At 39.0% G+C, this 20107-nt stretch overlaps 1 protein-coding gene across 5 annotated transcripts in view; it reads left to right on the plus strand.

The window, feature by feature from the left end:
- The window catches only part of UBR1 (ubiquitin protein ligase E3 component n-recognin 1), a 71953-nt gene that overhangs the window by 25907 nt on the left and 25939 nt on the right, over positions 1–20107 (plus strand). For all 5 annotated transcript variants that reach the window (XM_068162221.1, XM_068162222.1, XM_068162219.1 and 2 more), the window contains exons 11-28: positions 77–175; positions 1334–1491; positions 1934–2033; positions 2334–2462; positions 3276–3456; positions 4417–4478; positions 5394–5504; positions 6553–6618; positions 6782–6883; positions 7427–7490; positions 7903–8027; positions 8903–8955; positions 10783–10885; positions 11414–11462; positions 14110–14264; positions 15498–15597; positions 17897–18006; positions 19318–19407. In XM_068162221.1, the coding sequence (XP_068018322.1) occupies positions 77–175; positions 1334–1491; positions 1934–2033; positions 2334–2462; positions 3276–3456; positions 4417–4478; positions 5394–5504; positions 6553–6618; positions 6782–6883; positions 7427–7490; positions 7903–8027; positions 8903–8955; positions 10783–10885; positions 11414–11462; positions 14110–14264; positions 15498–15597; positions 17897–18006; positions 19318–19407 (1857 nt within the window). The remainder of the gene's footprint in view (positions 1–76; positions 176–1333; positions 1492–1933; positions 2034–2333; positions 2463–3275; positions 3457–4416; positions 4479–5393; positions 5505–6552; positions 6619–6781; positions 6884–7426; positions 7491–7902; positions 8028–8902; positions 8956–10782; positions 10886–11413; positions 11463–14109; positions 14265–15497; positions 15598–17896; positions 18007–19317; positions 19408–20107) is intronic.

The following is a 20107-nucleotide window of genomic DNA, read 5'->3' on the forward strand; positions in this document are numbered from 1 at the left end:
CATCTCAAAAAGAAAACATTTGTAATTAACACTTGCTTACATCTAACTAATTTCCTCAATATTCTCTTTTTCCTAGTATTACAAGACATTGCAAAAAGAGTACATCAGTGATGATCATGACAGAGTTCTCTCTGTGACAGCGCTCTCAGTTCAGATGTTCACTGTACCTACTCTGGTATGTGAAGCCTGTCTGTGACAGAAAGGCAAGATAAATTTTAGAATTGATGGCAGCACCACCTTTGCAGACTGCTGCACTTGGCAGTGAGTCTTTAGGCGTTGTTGAGTTGATAATTAATTACTCTGAGATTTGTTGAGGCCAATATGAAAGTAGGAGCTTGAGATTGTGAAAATTCACTATGGAAGACAGGGGGAGTGCAAATAAATAGAAGTTCTAGGCAGCATCATTACGTGAATTAACTCTGTGTATTCTTTACTGGTCACATCTAGCTGCTGTAGCTTCAAAAGCTTGAGGGGAGCGGGGCAAAATAAAAACAGTCGTCTTGTGCAGGGTCAGAGTACGTTAAAACTATTACAGGAAGGATCTGGATGTGCTGGAACATGTCCAGAGAAGGGTTATTAGGATGATCAGAGGGCTGGAGCACCTCTCCTATAAGGACAGACTGAGGGAGTTTGGGTTATTCAGTCTGGAGAAGAGAAGTCTCTGAGGAGACCTAATTGTGACTTTCCAGTATTTGAAGGGGGCTTCCAAAAAAGCTGGGGAAAGACTTTTTAGGGTGTCGGGCAGTGATAGGACTAGGGGGGATAGATCCAAGCTAGAGGAGGGAAGATTTGGATTAGATGTTAGAAAGAAGTTCTTCACCATGAGGATGGTGAGTCACTGGAACTTGTTGCCCAGGAAGGTGGTAGAAGCCTCATGCCTGGAGGTGTTTAAAGTCAGGCTGGATGTAGCTCTTAGCAACCTGATCTAGTGTGAGGTGTCCCTGCCCGTGGCAGGGGGGTCGGAACTGGATGATCCTTGAGGTTACTTCCAACCCTACCAATTCTATGATTCTCTGTGGTGGAGAAAGTATACTTATAGCTTTTAAAAGTTATGCTTCTTGCTTGAAAGAATAATGTCAAAGTCCCATTTCTTCATGATCTTTCTAGAAAAAATAGTATCTGAGACATTGAAGCTGTCAGAGTGAACAAACATGTAAATTGATAGAAATAGTGTTTGTACACAGGAAGCACTGTGGAATGTTTTTGTAGCTTGGTGTCTTCACAAATGCTTAAATAATTTCTAATCCAAGAGACTGAATTCAAAGGAAAAGTTGTTTTGACAGCTCCCTTCAACAAAAATAGGAAGAAAATGTTAATTTTCATTTTCTTGCAGGCCCGGCATCTTATTGAAGAGCAAAATGTAATCACCACCATCACAGAGACACTCTTAGAAGTGCTTCCAGAATACCTAGACAAAAATGACAAGTTCAACTTCCAAGGTTACAGTCAGGACAAACTGAATCGGGTGTATGCTGTAATATTTGACCTCAGGTAAGGGCAAATCTGAGAAGCTAGAGCAATTCTTCAAAAAAATCTGCAGTGGATGAGGTGCTTTCAGTTCAGCAATTGGATGAGAAAGCTCCTTTAAAAACCCCTCAAAAAGCACACATAAAACTTCTTTTTTTTTTTTTTTTCAGTGGGAATTTAAAATGTTCAAATATAAAATTGCTAGTCTTTAAAGACTCTTTTTGATGTTTTACACTGATATAATTCCATATAACAATTGCATTAATAACCAAAATATATTTGCTGTAGGACAGTGTGGAAAATCTGGCTTTGTTCATTTGTTCATGCTGGGAAAGCTGTGTGGTATAGTGTGATGATGTAGTTGACTATTTTGATAGAAGAACACTTTAAATGTAAAGAACACTGCAAATACAAGCATAAGCAGAAGAGAAGTCTGAACAAAAGATGATGTTTTCTCTGGGAACAGGTACGTCCTTGTCAGCAAGCCTACGTTGTGGACAGACCGTCTGAGGGAGCGGTTTTTAGAAGGATTCGTTTCTTTCCTAAGGATTCTAACTTGCATGCAGGTACAAGATGTTTCAGTAATTTCTTTCCAATATGCTGTTATCTTACATTGCTTTTTTGGCTCATCTTTTTGTCCACAACACTATTGTGCAGTTAAACATGCAATTAAGGTGGTGAATTCTTTGATCCCTGTCCTGGGTGGATCAAAAAGTAGTGCTTACTTTACAGAAGTAAAACTTGTCAATTTCAGCTCCAAGTATCTGAACAACCTATATTTTACCACTTGTTTATGCGATTTTATGTTGGTTTAAGCCTGTGATCACTGCTTGTGCTTAAGTAATTCTGTGGCATCTCCATTTCAGGGAATGGAGGAGATAAAAAGACAGATTGGTCAGCACATAGAGGTGGACCCCGACTGGGAAGCAGCTATTGCTATACAGATGCAGCTCAAGAACATTCTTTTCATGTTCCAGGAGTGGTGTGCCTGTGATGTAAGTACATCAGTTGTCTGGGAGTCTAACATGTGTGCCTTTTGCCAATATTGGAGTGCTTCTTGAAATAGCTCAGTATTGATCAATACAGATCTCTGCAAAAAATGGATCTGAAAGAATTAATCTCTGGTGTGACAAAAGAGAGAAGGGATCTTCAGAAAAATAGGACCTTCTAGCTGACAAAGCTGCACAGGGTATCAGGCAAATCATAAAGAGAAAATACTCCTCATAATTCAAGCTTTTTGAGAATTGAGATCATGGTATCACTGTCAAGTTTGAAGGTTTTGGAGCCTGTGATGATGTTTTATTGCAAAAGCAAACTGCAAAATCTTTGTGTAATTGGGTAATTGAGTAGTCTTAATTGGTGATGGCGCTCTTCCCTGTGCTGGAGCAAGGGAGCAAATAGAGATTATTAGCTTAAAGGTATTTTGAAGGTTGTGGGTGTATTTTTTGTTGTTGCTGCTGTTTTGTTGGGTTTTTTTTGGTGTTTTTTGTTAGTAGAGAGAGAAGGGAAGAAAGAATTGCAGCAGTTCAGGAGCTTCTTGATCCAATTTGGGCTCTACATTATGCAAACTATTAAGATATTGGAGCTTAAATAAGCACACAGATTTTAGAGCATTTTCCAGAGCAGCTTATTTGAATAAAAGCATTTTCTCAGCTAGCTTCAGTGGATGCTCCACTCTTCCCATCCAGTACTACCTTGTATTAAGAGACAGAAGTAATTATACTGTGGCTTTTTAGTAGCTTTAAGCCATCCAAAAAAACAAGTGAGGAGTTTTAAATGCGACTCTATGCATTTATTTCAATTTCTAGGAAGAGCTGTTGCTCAGGGCCTACAGTGAATGTCATAAAGCTGTGATGAGGTGCAGCACAAATGGGCGCTCGCGGGAGAAGACGGTGTTTCACTTATGTGGCCATACTCTGGAGAGCAGACCTTACAGAGTGTCTGCAGATCCTGTCAGCATACATTTACCACTCTCTAGGACTCTTGCTGGTAGGTGGTGTGTTTTGATAGCTAGTTGAATTGTGTTTCATCATCCATCTCTTTCTTTACACTAGAAAGCATTCAGATTCTTTCACAGATAATTTGTTCTCTGGCTTTCTGATACCTCATCATGAGGTAACCCAGTTCCCTAGATGTCCCAATAAAGAAAAGTTTTGGGTTTTTTTTTGATTGTGGGTTGGGTGTTTTGGGTTGGGGTTTTCATTTTGAGAAAAAGATGATTTGCCACAGAGTTTGGAAGACTTTTTTTTAAACAGAAGAGATAGTCAGGGGAGAAGGAAAAGCTTCAGGTTTTAATGGGATCTTTAGTTTTCTCTGAACTACCTAAACTTATGCCATTCTGTTTCTACTTGTTTTGCCTGAGCAAATGCTCATTATTGCTTTATCTCAAATTTATTTTCTTAGGACTGTTAAAATGCTCCTTCTATAAAAGGCATATGTTTGCAGCATACCAGGACAGATTTCCAGTCAGAGTACAAAGGACCATAGCAGTGGGTGATTGCTGCTTTCTCTAGCAGACAAATGAAATCATATGCTATAATTAAGCTGTAGATTCTTTATCACATCATTTTATATCAAGATACCATCTGTTAAGCCTTGTAGTCTTGCAACGTAGTGATTACTGACCTGCAAATGAGAAATGAAAATCTTGCTAGTACGATTTAGCATCTTGGTGTAAAGTGTTTTTAATGAATCCATTAAATGAGCAGACTTATTCATAAAATAGTGGGTTGTAAGACTGTATGCACTACTGTGATAATGGCATAGATCTCCTATCTTTAAAAAAGAAAGGAAAAAGAGAAAAGTAACAAGTCCTTCCTAAATAAACTTTGACCTCTTTTTCTGTAATTCTGAGTTGTCGGTGGTTTAGCTAACGTTTAGAATGGGTTGAAGGAGAAGCTGTTCTGATGATGAATTTAATTACTAACTTGTCTCCTGTTGGTTTTGCAGGTCTTCATGTACGATTAAGCAAGACTGGAGCCATCTCAAGGTTACATGAGTTTGTTTCACCTGTAAGTTTTTTTTTTTAATTAATGATATTTCCCCTCCCCCCCTCCCTCTTCTCTCTTCCCCCAAATACTGCTTGGGATTTATACTTTGGTAAGGAAAAAGCCAGAAGTTATATGCTGTAACTCTCGTGATGGGCACACAAGTAATTTTGCAGCTGTCAAAGTGTCTTTTTTTAGAATAGAGTAAACCAGGTTGGAAGAGACCTTCAAGATCATTGTGCCCAACCTATCAACTAATCCAACCCACCTAATCAACTAAAACATGCAACCAAGCACCCTATCAAGTCTCCTCCTAAACACCTCCAATGACAGTGACTCCACCACCTCCCCGGGCAGCCCATTCCAATGGCAATCACTCTCTGTGTAGAACTTCTTCCTAACCTCCAGCCTAAACCTCCCCTGGCGCAGCCTGAGACTGTGTCCTCTTGTTCTAGTGCTGGTTGCCTGGGAGAAGAGACCAACCTCTGCCTATCTACAACCTCCCTTCAGGTAGTTGTAGAGAGCAATAAGGTCACCCCTGAGTCTCCTCTTCTCCAGGCTAAGCAACCCCAGCTCCCTCAGCCTCTCCTCATAGGGCTTGTGTTCCAAACCCCTCACCAACTTTGTTGCCCTTCTCTGGACATGTTCCAGCAAGTCAACCTCCTTCCTAAACTGAGGGGCCCATAACTGGACACAGTATTCAAGGTGTGGCCTAACCAGTGCAGTGTACAGGGGCAGAATGACCTCCCTGTTCCTGCTGGCCACACTGTTCCTGATGCAGCCCAGGATACCATTGGCCTTCTTGGCCACCTGGGCACACTAATATTCAGCCTATCATCGACCAATACCCCCAGGAAGGGGGTACTGAGGACTTAACACTTTTGAAGTCACTAACAGACTTCTTTTAAATTTAATTTTTTGTTTTGTTTGTAATTCTAGGAAGAGTTTCAAGTGGAGCTGCTGGTAGAATATCCTTTGCGATGTCTTGTCTTGGTTGCTCAGGTTGCTGCCGAGATGTGGAGAAGGAATGGGCTGTCCTTGATAAGCCAGGTACACCCTGCAATATTCAATAGCAAGTTAGTCCTGATGGTCTATGCAAGTGTTTCTCGGTGATGCTCCCAGGGCTAATTTTATCCAGGTCAGAAGAAGGTTGTGGGGGTCACTGATGCACTTAAGAGAAAGGTTTCTAGGTGGGAATTAAATGACCTGGGTTTATTTCCAGCTTCATCAATGACTTGCCTCACTGTGTTAGATTAGGTTTTTCACCTTTCTTGTGACTTGTTTGTGATATGTTATGTATGTTGCTGACATCTACTCTAAAATACTTTCAGGTGTGATAAAGAAATCACTACATAAATACTGTTCATACTGTTGCTTATAATGTAAAACGTTAGAAAAATCTCATGGTGCATGGTGATCATTTTATACAAAAGTCAAACTATTTTTATCTCAGACTTTTGAATGCTGTATGATTGTTATGTGCTGAATGCACATAAACATTTTGTAATACTGGCAGGCTTTTTTGATGCAAAAATAAAAGTGAGGGTCTCCTGTCTGGAGACTTTCATGACCCATGTGGATGCATTCTTGTGTGACCTGTGCTAGATTCTGTGGCCCTGCTCTGGCAGAGGGGTTGGACTAGATGATCTCAGGAGGTTCTTTCCAACCCCTAATATCCTGTGGTTCTTGTATTTTGCTGGCTTTGGCTTCATTGTCTTTTTTTCCCTCTCTTTGATGGCAGAACACTTTTGTTTACCTTTCACGGGACCCTTTGATGTGAAATTGGTAGCTGCTTGTAGAACTGACTCTGAGAACTGGGGTACAAGGAGGAGAGTGTTTTGACTTCAATAAATAGCAACCATTAGAATTGTTTTTTTTGGGAGCATTATGAATTACAGTGCAGATCTCTTGTAATCAGTGATAAAAAGCCCAATATGTTTCACTTCCTTCCAAGTACACATTTGTTTTGAAAGAAACACAAGACTTCCCCTTACTAAGTAAAGGTGCTGTACAGCTTAAAAAAGCCTCAGACATTAACTGGTGGCCTTTGGCCTGGTGCATTACTTCACTACTTAAATTTTGTTTTCCCGTTTTTCAGGTATTCTATTACCAAGATGTTAAATGCAGAGAAGAGATGTATGACAAAGATATCATCATGCTGCAGGTATAATGTTCTGAATCATTGCTTTCTTGACTTACAACATTTTCAAGGAATTAAGTTGAATTTTTATTAAAATGTGTAATTTAACCTTTTGTTCCCCTTGTTAAGAGTATTTTTCATAGTTAATGAAGAACTGATGTTTATATTAGTCTGTGTTTTTTGATAGATAGGTGCATCTTTTATGGATCCAAACCAGTTTCTCCTGCTGATGCTGCAGAGATATGAGCTTGTTGATGCTTTCAGAAAGATGAAGCCCACCAAAGATCAAGTAAGTGTCAAGTAATTTTGCTGATTCATTTCCTTGCATTGAGCTTATGGAACATTAATTAAGAAGTGAGCTAATATTAGTAAGTGCATTTTTAAGACTACACTTAGTCAGCACTGGATGTAATGGTTAAATGGATTGTTTTGTATGCAGAATTTATAGGGACTTACTCAGGATTAGCAAATAAGTTTTACCTTCTTTAACCTTTACTTCATAAGGCTTCTACCAAACTCATTTCTGTCTCTTAAGCCATATTATATCTTATGTTTGGCTTGAATTTTCCTGGATTGTTGTGCTAGTTCTTGAGGCTTGAACTTTCATGTAATCCTTCGTTTGGGATATGTTTTTATCTGTTTCTTTTCCTGCACATGAATGTTGTACTTCAGTTGCAGAATAATTTCTCCCCTACAAGAGCAGGCATTTTTTCCAGCTTGTTAGAATGAAGGTTTCTTCTTACAGTACGGTGTTTCAGCAAAGTCCTGAAGGCTGAGTTCAGTGTCATCTGACTGACCTCTTTTTTCAAACTGGTTTCTGTAATTCTTGTAGGATTTGATCAAACAATATAATGTATTAATAGAAGAGATGCTACAGATTCTCATCTATGTTGTGGGTAAGTTTAATTTCTCTCTGCTGTTGTAGTGCTGGATTATTAATGTTTGTCAAAATAAGTTTGATCACTTTCTTTAGCATAGATGGTACACAGAGGATACTGGAGAATACCAGTTTTAATTGAGTTGTAGTCTGTTTTAAATAGGTAGTACCACAAGTATTTACCAACCAGAAGCAATAGGAGTTGCATAGTGAAAAAAGCCCTGTTAAATAAATGTATTATTACATAATAAGTAGAATATGAAGAGAGGCTTCATTGTAGCTCATTTTATTAGCAGACTATACTGTAAACCCTTTTCCCTCTCAAACACTTGGGACAGCTTTCTGGCAAATGCAAACTTAGCTATGAAATATCCCAGCAATAGCATTACCTCTGTATCTGTCATTCTTCTGCTCCTGATTGACTCTGGTAGGTGAAAGATACGTGCCTGGAGTAAGCAATGTGACAAAAGAAGATGTTACCATGCGGGAAATCATCCATCTGTTATGTATTGAACCGATGGCTCACAGTGCAATTACCAAGTCCTTGCCTGAAGACGTGAGTCCTGATTTATTCACTTTTCCTTGGTTTATGACTTTCTTCTTTGCCTTACCTATGGAAGCATTTTATTTCTGATACAAAACTCAAAAGTTGATATTAGAATTACAAAACATTATGACAAAGGGGCTTACACACTTTACTGGTGTAGAGGTAAATGCCATCAATTCAAGTATGGTCTAATCTGAAAAGGTTTGTGTGGGGATCGTGGCTTTTGATGAAGACATAGGATATTCAGCTGTAGTTTTCCTAAAGTCAAAAGGAAAAGTTTAAAAAGTATTTCCTCTTTTGGCTTTGTAGGACCATGCATGTGGATTCCATTCTGCCATGTGTACCATCACTGAGTTTGATCCTGTAATTTTGATCCCTTCAACTTTTGCAGATCTATTAGAAGTCGAGTCTATTAGAAAGCACAAATTTCCCTGATGAGAACATCATCTTAACTCTTGAAAATGCAAGCAAAGGAGAGGAATGTGGATTACATTTTACAGTCTGTGAAACCTGTAAATTTAGTAGCCTAGAATATCACCAGAAACCAGTAATGGGTGATCCAAATTCACTGTTTTAAGAGACTAAAACTCTGGTTTTTTCCTCCATTGAGGCTGTGTAAGGCATTGCTCTTTTTTCTGGAGACCAGCTGTGGTATAAAGAAAACTTCACAAATGTAATTGGAAGCATGGTCTGTCTCTGGTATCTCTTGTCACTGATCAGTATTTGCTTTCTGATTATTAGTGGCCAAAATGTTAATTAATGAGCTAGGTTTTGGATCTAAATCTGTATGTCTATTTTTATTGCACCTAAAGAAAATATTTGAATCATTATTTATCCCAAATTATTTATTTATTTATATTTTAAAACATTTTCTTCTTTACCAGGAGAACAATGAAACTGGCTTGGAGAATGTAATTGATAAAGTGGCTACATTTAAGTAAGTTCTTAATATTGTGGGGTTTTTAATGTAGTATAAATGTAAAATAAAACCTCTTTAATTGTATTGGTTAAGCAAGCTGCACTGCACAGTCTCTCTTCTGCTGATATTTTGCTGTCTTGAAATGTGCACACTTGCAAATATACATAGGAAAGGCCATGGAATATCCAGAGCTGCTGCTTCCTTCCTTTTGCCCCTCACTTTCCTCAAATTCAGTCTGAGGAGTCGCAGTCAAATAATCTTAACTCCTAGTGGGAAAATCTTCAAAAGCTTTTATTATATCTCAGAAATGGTTGGAAAGCTTAACACCTAGTTGTACCAAGTTGTTAACTTGGTGTAATGTTCAGACATGAGTTACTTCCTTTTAACATGCATATATAAATATGCAATAAAGAATATTCAGTTGTAGCAGTTGAGAAAACTGAAAACCTAGTTCAAATGTCCTGCTATTTTTCTCACCAAAAAATATCTTGTGACTTAATTATTTTAGTATACCTCACTTTAAATTTCATGTGGCTTGCTTGTTTATGGTTAACCAAGGGCAGCTATAGAAATCACAGTATCACTAAGGTTGGAAGAGACCTCAAAGTTCGAGTCCAACCTGTCACCACAGACCTCATGACTAGACCATGGCACCAAGTGCCACATCCAATCCCCTCTTGACCACCTCCAGGGACGGTGACTCCACCACCTCCCTGGGCAGCCCATTCCAATGGCTAACAACTCTCTCAGTGAAGAACTTTCTCCTCACCTTGAGCCTAAACTTCCCCTGGCACAGCTTGAGACTGTGTGCTCTTGTTCTGGTGCTGGTTGCCTGGGAGAAGAGACCAACCCCTTTCTGGCTACAACCACCTTTCAGGTAGTTGTAGAGAGCAGTAAGGTCACCCCTGAGTCTCCTCCTCTCCAGGCTAAACAACCCCAGCTCCCTCAGCCTCTCCTCAGCGGGCTTGTGTCCCAAACCCCTCACCAACTTTGTTGCCCTTCTCTGGACACATTCCAGCAAGTCAACATCCTTCCTAAACTGAGTGGCCCAGAACTGGACACAGTACTCGAGGTGTGGCCTAACCACTGCAGAGTACAGGGGCACAATGACTTCCCTGCTCCTGTTGGCCACACTATTCCTAATGCAGACCAGGATGCCATTAGCCTTGGCTGCCTGGGCACACTGCTGGCTCATGTTCAGGCGGTTGTCAATCAGCACCCTCAGGTCCCTCTCTGTTTGGGAGCTCTCCAACCACTCTGACCCCAGCCTGTAGCTCTGTATGGGGTTGCCGTGGCCAAAGTGTGGCACTTGGACTTGTTGAATGACATCCTGTTGGACTCTGCCCATCTGTCCAGTTGATCGAGGTCCTATATACCTAGCAGTTGTGTAGAAATTTCTATAGGTACATATAAATACATGTATAGGAATGTACCTAAGAATTTTGCTTTGAGAATCACAGGGGACATTTGAAAAAGGCTGGAAAGGAGCTGTGTTGCTTGTTTTATACCTTGGTCAAATAAAATAATAAATTTGATATAACAACATCCAGTGTCTGAAATTGTAAGTCAGAATTTGCCTGTCAGAGGCTGTTCCCCTTTATATCTGGTGTACTGTAGACTGTACACACTAGAAATATTTTGCTGCAGGGCAGGATTTACAGTAGTTGAACGCTCTTGAAAATTAAAGGCTGATAACTGTATTCAGTCTATAAATTATTGAAGTAGCCATCACTATTCTGCTTACTAGCATGTTTGTAGAACATTTATATTAGTGGTTTGTTTACATTCAGAGATGTGCTGAACATAAATTACTAATCTGTATGTCATGAAATATTTCTCTGTAAGGAAACCAGGTGTGTCTGGCCATGGAGTTTATGAACTGAAAGATGAATGCTTGAAGGAGTTCAATATGTTCTTTTATCACTATACTAAGACCCAGCACAGCAAGGTAAGCAATGTAAGATTCACTCTCAAAGGTTAAAAAAATAACATTTACATAGTCTAAAGAATTTTGCTAGGTGAAAGCAATTAATACAGTCTAAAGAAATGGATTCAGTTAAATGCAACTAACTGCAGAACTAAACCTCCTGCAGAACTAACTAAACCTCCTGCAGAACTAAACCTCTAATGAAGGTGTTAATATAAATTCTTGTGGTATGGTTTCAATTGATATTTTGCCTAAAATTACTTCTATATGAATGCTGTTTATGTTAAGACCATAATATAAGAATGATCTTTGAACTGGAAAACCCCAAGCTTTGCTTTTATAACTCTTACTGAGGAAGCAAGTATGTCCAATTGTTTGTCTACTACAAATTGCAATGCAAAATGCAGTGGTGTTACCTAGCTCTCCGACAAGATCCATAGTTACATGACCAAGTACTGACTAAGGATCTTGTCAGATTTCTGGTTTAGAATTCTCATTATTGTACACCCATGTAAAGATGCTGATATAATAACACTGCTTTTTCTGTAGGCTGAACATACACAAAAGAAAAGAAGAAAACAAGAAAACAGAGATGAAGGTAAAAATATGAATCTGATGACTCCCTAAATGTGAGATGTAGTTGTGGATATGAAATGAGCTTTGGGAGATTTTTTTGTGACTTCATTTGTGTAGCTGAATTCATATTAAATTTGTTGTGATTTGTAGTGATTTGATCTTTTTATAAAACAAGGATGGGAGTTTCAGAGTTCTTAACTGAAGTTTCAGGTAGATAAATAAACATGTCCTAGTACCCACTGACAAAATAAACAGCTTAAATGTTTATGATGGTGTAACTAGGTAACGGAAGTGGTGGTGGGTTTTGGTTTTGTTTGGTTGGTTTTGTGAGTAGTTTCTTTAGCACAATGTTAAGACCTAAAAATGCCACGGAGAGAAGGTTGCTACAGGAACTAGTACTTACATCCATTCTGAAAGTAGTTTGAGCCTTAAGTTTTGTAAATCAACATTTTCATTTTTAGAAGATGCAAATACTTATAACTAAGCCCTCATGTTTCTATTGTAACCCAAATGTATTTCCCTTTGTTTAATTTAACCTACTCAACTCCTGAGCATTGAGTTCATTTGAGGAAGAGTTTGAGCTGAACAAACAAGTACAACGAACAGTTTAATAAAGTCAGCTATCACCTGCTTTTGTGAGTTCTAACAGATAGAATGGCTTCCTTTCCCAGATTGCCCTTTCAGTTGAATACCTTAATCTTTGCTTCCTACTCTAAAGTGTTTATTTATTTTTTGTGTACAATCAGGGGCACTACAGTATTTTGTGCCTGAGGTGGTTAAAATTAATTCTCATTTTATTTTGTGTTCCTTTCAGTTGAATAACTGTGGAACACAAAAGGAATCAATTGGCATTGTCATTTAGGGGAGACAGAGTTAAATTACAAATCACATTTGCTTTGAAAAATTTTTATTTCCTTCAGTTGTAACTAACATGGAAGATTATGACAGCTGGAAAACAAGGGGGAAATAATTTTGCATTAAATAATAAAGGATTACTCTTGTTTTGTTTCTCCACTGCTTATTTTATACAGCTGACAGATTTTGCAGTAGTACCTTTTATTTTTCTTTCCCCCTGTTCACTTTAGCAAATTATAATATAAATTATATTAGCAGGGACATGTGTTTTGTAGAATTGTTTTAGAATAGAATTAACCAGGTTGGAAAAGACCTTTGAGATCATCAAGTCCAACCTAATGTCCAACACCATCTAATCAACTAAACCATGGCACCACGTGCCCCATCCAGTCTCTTATTAAACACCTCCAGTGATGGCGACTCCACCACCTCCCTGGGCAGCCCATTTCAATGGGCAATGACTCTTTCTATGAAGAGCTTCTTCCTAACATCCAGCCTAAACCTCCCCTCATGCAGCTTGAGACTGTGTCCTCTTGTTCTAGTGCTGGTTGCCTGGGAGAAGAGACCAACCTATGCCTATCTACAACCTCCCTTCAGGTAGTTTTAGAGAGCAATAAGGTTACCCCTGAGCCTCCTCTTCTCCAGACTAAGCAACCCCAGCTCCCTCAGCATCTCCTCACAGGACTTGTGCTCCTAACCCCTCACCAACTTTGTTGCCTTTCTCTAGACACATTCCAGCAAGTCAGCATCTTTCCTAAACTGAGGGGCTCAGAACTGGACACAGGACTCAAGGTGTGGCCTGACCAGTGCTGAGTACTGGAGCAGAATGACTTCCCTGCTCCTGCTTGCCACACTGTTCCTGATACAGGCCAGGATGCCATTTGCCTTCTTGGCCACCTGGGCACACTGCAGGCTCGTGTTCAGCCTACTCTCAACCAGTAAATTTTAAAATGCAGATGTCTAGATGTAGTTGTCAGAAACTCACTTTGATGTAATAGGGTGATCCAGTTCCAAAATACCAGGGTAACCTTTTGCGGTGATGTATATTCCTCTGAGACTACTCATTTTGATGCGAATAGTTCATATGTGTGCTTTTATGTGGCTGTCTTGTCTCTGTCAGTAGCTTTTTAGAATTCATTTAGTCTAAATTGTCAAAAGATAAATGGTTTCAGAGACCTGTGTTCATAGATGTTTTCTGAAAATAGACTTTCAGGTAAGAAAAGATGACTGAAGTCAGTGCATCCAGGCAGAGAAAGGCTGCAGTATTAAGTGAGTTGCTGTCAGTAGATGCCAGGATTCCATATGGCTTTGGGGTGTGATGCCACATCACACAGTTTCACTACTAGCTCCAATAGTGTACATAACTAGAAATTGTGGGAATGTCCCAGGAGCAGGAGTAACTTAGAACTCCAGCCATCTTAGACATGGGACACTAACGTGAGACACCACACTCTGAAAGATTCACAGCTTACTCTTCTTTAACTACTTGAAAACATCCTGTCTGGTGCAAGCTACAAGCCTAAATAAGGCAGTGCAGAGTATTAAGGATACATTTAGGTGCATATTTAGGTGCAACTAACTACTCATGATTGATCAGTGTAGTTTGCATGTGTTTTATGTAAGAAATTATTAAAAGTACTTAATTGTGCTAAAGATAGAGGCTGACCTAGACAAACAGTTGTGATTGAGTGTGGTTTTATTAGTTTAAATGTCCAGTTCTTCTTTCAGTGGAATTAGTGTGTTTGTGCTCCCTGCATTTTGCTTGCAATCTGTGATGAGATTTGCTAATACATTTGCACATCTCCATTTTCTAGCATTGCCACCACCACCTCCTCCAGACTTCAGTCCTGCATTCAGCAACGTGGTGAGGATTCTGAACTGTGATGTTATGATGCACATACTGCGGACCATTCTTCAGAGGGCAGTAGAACTGGAAACCCACTTGTGGACTGAAGCTATGATCCAAATGGTATGGTTAGCTCTTGTCCTCCTATGGTCGTTGCCATGTTGACCATGTTAACTGTGTATGATGAGATAAAAATACATAAAGATAAACTTGAACTTGGGATAATAAGAATTTATATATCCTCAAACTTGGTTTTATAAATCCTTCTGGCAACAAAAAAATTACTTATTTATCCCCGCTATAAAATAGAAATGTGAAACACAAGAGTATTCAATTGGGAATACAATTCAGTTTTCTGTTTCACATTCCCTCTGATGTTGTCTCATTACATAAGCTGTCTCAATATGTAGCTCTCCTTACATCATCTTTTTCTTGAAGCTTCATGTTCAGATAAGTAACCATTTGATCATCTTAAAGAAACTGGAGTTGTTTCATCTTGTGTCCTTCAAAGTCTCCAAATATGTTAATGTCTTTGAGGCTTCAGTCATGAAGTAGTGTATTTTTTTGTAAGTGTTTAAACATTTAATTTTACCACAGTGACTTAATGCTATTGTTATTTTAGTTATTTGGAGCCTTTATAGGATTAGAATGTGAATGTACGAACTGGTTGCATTCATCAGTTTTGTTTATTAGAGTGCAGATTACTTAATTGCCTTGCCTTCTAGTAGAATAGAATTATCCAGGTTGGAAAAGACCTTTGAGATCATCGAGTCCAACCTATCACCCCACACCATCTAATCAACTAAACCATAGCACCAAGCACCCCATCCAGTCTCTCCCTAAACATCTCCAGTGATGGTGACTCCACCACCTCCCTGGGCGACCCATTCCAATGGGCAATGACTCTTTCTATGAGGAACTTCTTCCTAACATCCAACCTAAGCCTCCCCTGGTGCAGCTTGAGACTGTGTCCTCTTGTTCTAGTGCTGGTTGCCTGGGAGAAGAGACCAACCTCTGCCTATCTACAACCTCCCTTCAGGTAGTTGTAGACAGCAATAAGGTCTCCTCTGAGCCTCCTCTTCTCCAGGCTAAGCAACCCCAGGTCCCTCAGCCTCTCCTCACAGGGCTTGTGCTCCAAACCCCTCACCAGCTTTGTTGCCTTTTTCTGGACACATTCCAGCAAGTCAACATCTTTCCTAAACTGAAAACGTCTGTGCACTTTTTTCCTCATTTCTGTATTTTGTCACGGATATAATCAGCATGTAATAGAGAACTAATGTTAAGCATCCTAATTTTATATGCCAGTTTTCCAAGCCTCTAACAGTGAATGAGATGTACTGTTCTTCTCTGTTTCAGGTGCTTCATATCCTTTCTTTAGGGTTACTAGAAGAGAAGCAGCAGTTACAGAAGTCTCCAGAAGAAGAAGTAACCTTTGATTTTTATCACAAAGCAACACGTATGTTGAATTTTCTTTAAAAGGGCAAAGTAAATTAGGCTATATTGGTTTTTGTAAGGCCAAAAGTGAACTGGAAGAAAACATTCAGTGATGTAAGTCAGGAAAGATTTAATCTTCTTTTTTTAATATACTTTCAAACATGGTTTGGGCTAGGCTCTTTTGTTCAGAGTTACCAGCTATGCTGAAGTGAAGATATGCTTCTCCTAGGGAAGAAAGGAAAAAGTAATCATTGGATAACTGAAAATGATTCTCCCTTCACAAGAGCATTGTTGGAATGGAAACTTAAGAACTCCTTGAAAAAAAGACAGTGTATCTTAAGTGAACTGTCTCCATCTTTTGTACACCTGAGCTGTGCAATTACTGACTTATGTGCAAGCTCAAGTCTTTCACTATAGTAGTGATAATAGAAAAAGAATTTAGTGGCTATGAAGTGTGCTTTTTCCTCTTTAATTTCTTTCCAAATCCCCATAGAGCACTTTCTTGGGACTAGTGAGTGGGAATTGGAATCTACATTTTCTACATAAGCTTTCATCTTATATAGAGTTAATTATTCATGTGTAAGAATAATTGAAATAAGTAATTCATTTCAGGCTAAACCTAATTACACAGTATCACCAAGGTTGGAAGAGACCTTGGTGGTTGGTGGACCACCTGTTCCATCAAGTCCAACCTATCACCCAAGACCTCATGACTAGACCATGGCACCGAGTGCCACATCCAGTCCCCTCTTGAACACCTCCAGGGATGGTGACTCCACCACCTCCCTGGGCAGCACATTCCAATGAGGAATGACTCTCTTGAAGAACTTTCTCCTCACCTCGAGCCTGAACTTCCCCTAGCACAGCTTGAGACTGTGCTCCTTATTCTGGTGCTGGTTGCCTGGGAGAAGAGACTAACCCCCTCCTGGCTACAGCCACCATTCAGGTAGTTGTAGAGAGCAATGAGGTCTCCCCTGAGCCTTCTCTTCTCCAGGCTAAACAATCCCAGCTCCCACAGCCTCTCCTCACAAGGCTTGTGCTCAAGGCCTCTCCCCAGTCTCATTGCCCTTTTCTGGACATGCTCAAGCGTCTTGATGCCCTTCTTGAACTGAGGGGCCCAGAACTGGACACAGTACTCAAGGTGTGGCCTAACCAGTGCTGAGTACCGGGGCACAATGACTTCCCTGCTCCTGTTGGCCACCCTATTCTATTTGTCACTTGGGAGATGAAATAGAGATAAGAATTGTGAAATGCAATCCTAGAATTGTGTAGGTTGGAAAAGACCTTCAAGACTCCTGCCATTAACCTAACACTGTCAGGTCCACCACTGAACCGTAGCCCGCAGCAACACATTTATGTCTTTTAAATACTTCCTATATAAATAAATACATAGAGCAGCTGAACTGCCCTTATTTAATTTTTTAATACCATTGTGTAAAGAGGTTTCACTGAGTTTTAAAAGACTCTTCTTTCCCTCAATGTTTTTTTTATTGCTGAGCAAGGATAAGTATTGTCACACTTAATATATTTCTGTGAAAGGAGCTTCATATACTTCACAGTCTCAGGTTTAGGTTGGATGTTAGGAAGAAGTTCTCTACAGAAAGAGTGATTGCCCATTGGAATGGGCTGCCCAGGGAGGTGGTGGAGTCACCATCATTAGAGGTTTTCAGGAGGAGACTTGATGAGGTGCTTGGTGCCATGGGTTAGTTGTTTAGATGGGTTGGATTGGTTGATGGGTTGGACGTGACGATCTTAAAGGTCTCTTCCAACCTGGCTTGGTTTATTCTAAATATCAACTCTAGGAATACACTAAAAGCAATTACAATTGAGATGTTAAAATTCTTTGCCAACTTTAGTTTTGTATAACCAGAAAAAAGAAACCCCTCTTTATATGTAAGGGATGAAAACAGACCCAAAAACCCCAATGAATTAATCTTTGTAAGAAGACTTCTTGAGAAGTGAGTTTAAAAAAAGTTAAAGAAATTACAAAAAGAAATAATTTCCATTTATCTTACTTGTAGAAATTTGGAAATTGATTTCAAATGCAAAGTGCTGCAAAAGAAATGAAATGGAAGAGAGCAGTTTCTTGAAGAACAAGGCAGTTCTGGTTTTGTCTGTACTTCTGCTCTTGGAAGTAGCAAAATTTATTGAGCTACAAGGGGAAAAGTTTATCCCACCGTTAACTGGCATAAACAACTGAAGATAAACCAGAAATGTAGCTACACAGCTCGTGTTCTTGTATGTTTTTATCCACATTTTACGTTCATGTATTTTTTTCCACTGAAGACCTACACTCTTCTATCTTTCTTTCCTTTGTGAAGGAATGGGAAGCTCGGCCTTGAATGCTGTGAACGTGTTAATGCTTCTGGAAAAATTAAAGAGAGTTCCTCAGTTAGAGGCACAGAAGGACACAGTCACTTGGATACTGCAGGTGCACGGGGGGAGATAAGTGTTATCTGATTTTAGTAGTTTGGGAAGCTCTTATGAAAGATGTTATGATGCCTGCATGTAGCCTTGTGTTTACAGTTGCAGTGATTTCTTGGGAAGCTCAATTTATTTGAACATTTTACTTAGACAAGGTGGTTTATTGAATACTGCATTATACTTGTACTTGCTATTGCTTCTTTCAAGTATTAGCTCACTGTTTGCTTGGATAACTCACATTTAATACATAAAGTTCTCGTATTTCTGTTGCAAAGTTACAGCAAGTAAGAAATAAAGGTTTCACTAGGAAAAGCATTTTAGAAGCTGCTTGTGTTAAGACTTGAGTCCTACAGATCTGACTAATGGCCACATTGTACCTTGGACCTGTGGAATTTTTCTGTCCAACTCTCTGCTATTACCCAGTAAGGGATGGGAGAAACTTCTAGAGCTGGACATTTCCTCTAACATACAAGGCTGATACTTAGCAGGAGGACCACCTGTTCCATTTTAGGTGACTTCTTGTTTTAGATGGCAAACATAGAAAACACTGCTCTTAGAAAAGAGGGCAAGAATCCATAGTAGGGTTCCAAACCTATCCACAGCTTCTGAAACTGGACTATCTTGGTACATTAGATTGGCAAGTTTGAGAATTTTGGTGGTTTTTTGGTTTCTTTGGGGTTTGGTTAGTTAGGTTTTGTTTGGGGTTTTTTTTGTTTGTTGTCTTTTCTCTTGGAGAAATTATTCTACTAAAATTCTAATGGAAAAAAGTAAAAAGCACTTTAAAGTACATTTTTATCTTTTTAATGATATATATAGTAAATTTAGAGTATTTAATATCAAAACCTTGGGACACTTATTGAAGTTAGCTCAAAGTAATACATGAAAATTGAAGACTCAGTTTTTATTAATAGGACAAATGCTGGCAAGCTTTCTGATCATGTGTGGGGGTTTGCATAATTATGATGACTTTTTCCATAGGATGATCCATATCTCACCTACTTGAAATAAGCTAACAGTCTCCATCTATTCTTCTAATGGAGAGATGCTTCAGGTGCATAGCAGTGTTTGTGCTACTAGAAAAGTTGGAGAATTTTATGTTCCTTTATGCTGAGCAGTGTTTGTCAGTTTTAGGATACAGACATGGCAGAAGTGTTGTCTAAGCTAGATGTTATGTTATTTAGGTGTATGGCAGTTGATTTAATCCATTTGCAAACTGAAAAAATAACATGAAACTAAATATCAAGAGCTTTTATCCTGTCTATATTGTAATTAGAGCCAAGTCACACTTTGCTCTTGACATCTAAATCTCTGTTCCTAGATGTTTGACACAGTGAAGAGACTGAGAGAAAAATCTAGTTTGACAACAGTAACGACTACATCAGGCTCAGAAGCTACAAAAGGTGATGAGGTAATAATAAAATGTTCAGTAAAAGCCTTTTATGGAACACTTAAGTAGTGTTTTGAGTAGCTATTTTCATTACTTTAAATTTTAACATAGAAAATAGTGATTTGTGATATATTGTCCTCAAAAAGGATTTAGATTACAGGATCAATCAATATTTGTGATAAATTTAAGTGTGCTTCATGGAATTGTCAACAGCTAATGTGGGTTTGGTTGTCCTTCTAAGTTAATTGGAAGAGCTGAGACGAGTGAAGTAGTAATTTGTGTTAATTTCTTTATCTCTTTGATTTGAACACCTTTTTCTATTATGTTGTCATTGTGCAATAATTAGAAATACAAAGCCACTTAAAATGATGTCTTGTAGTTCACGTGACCTGCCAAGAGGTTAATCTGCTTTGCCTTGATTGTATAAAGACATAAGGCTTAGGTGATTACTTTGTCTATCAGTCTCTACCCCCTTCCTCAAAAAACAACTTTTGAATCCAGTGGTCAAATGAGAGAGTGAAATGGATGTTTCAAAGATTACTCCAGTGCCACGAGGTTTGCTGTTCTGCTTTTGTTGTCTTAATTGAGTGTTGGATACAAAGAGGAATCTGATTACCTTTATTGACAGTGTGCAAAGATGGGCCAGTTTGCTCTTGCACTTTTTTTGGCAGCAGGATGCTGCCAAACAATCTCTTGGCTAGTCATTGCATGCCTACATAGT

The sequence above is a fragment of the Melanerpes formicivorus genome, unplaced genomic scaffold (assembly GCF_026170545.1).
Source record: "Melanerpes formicivorus ecotype bairdi unplaced genomic scaffold, bMelFor1.0.p_v2 SCAF_62, whole genome shotgun sequence".
Taxonomy (NCBI): Eukaryota; Metazoa; Chordata; class Aves; order Piciformes; family Picidae; genus Melanerpes; species Melanerpes formicivorus.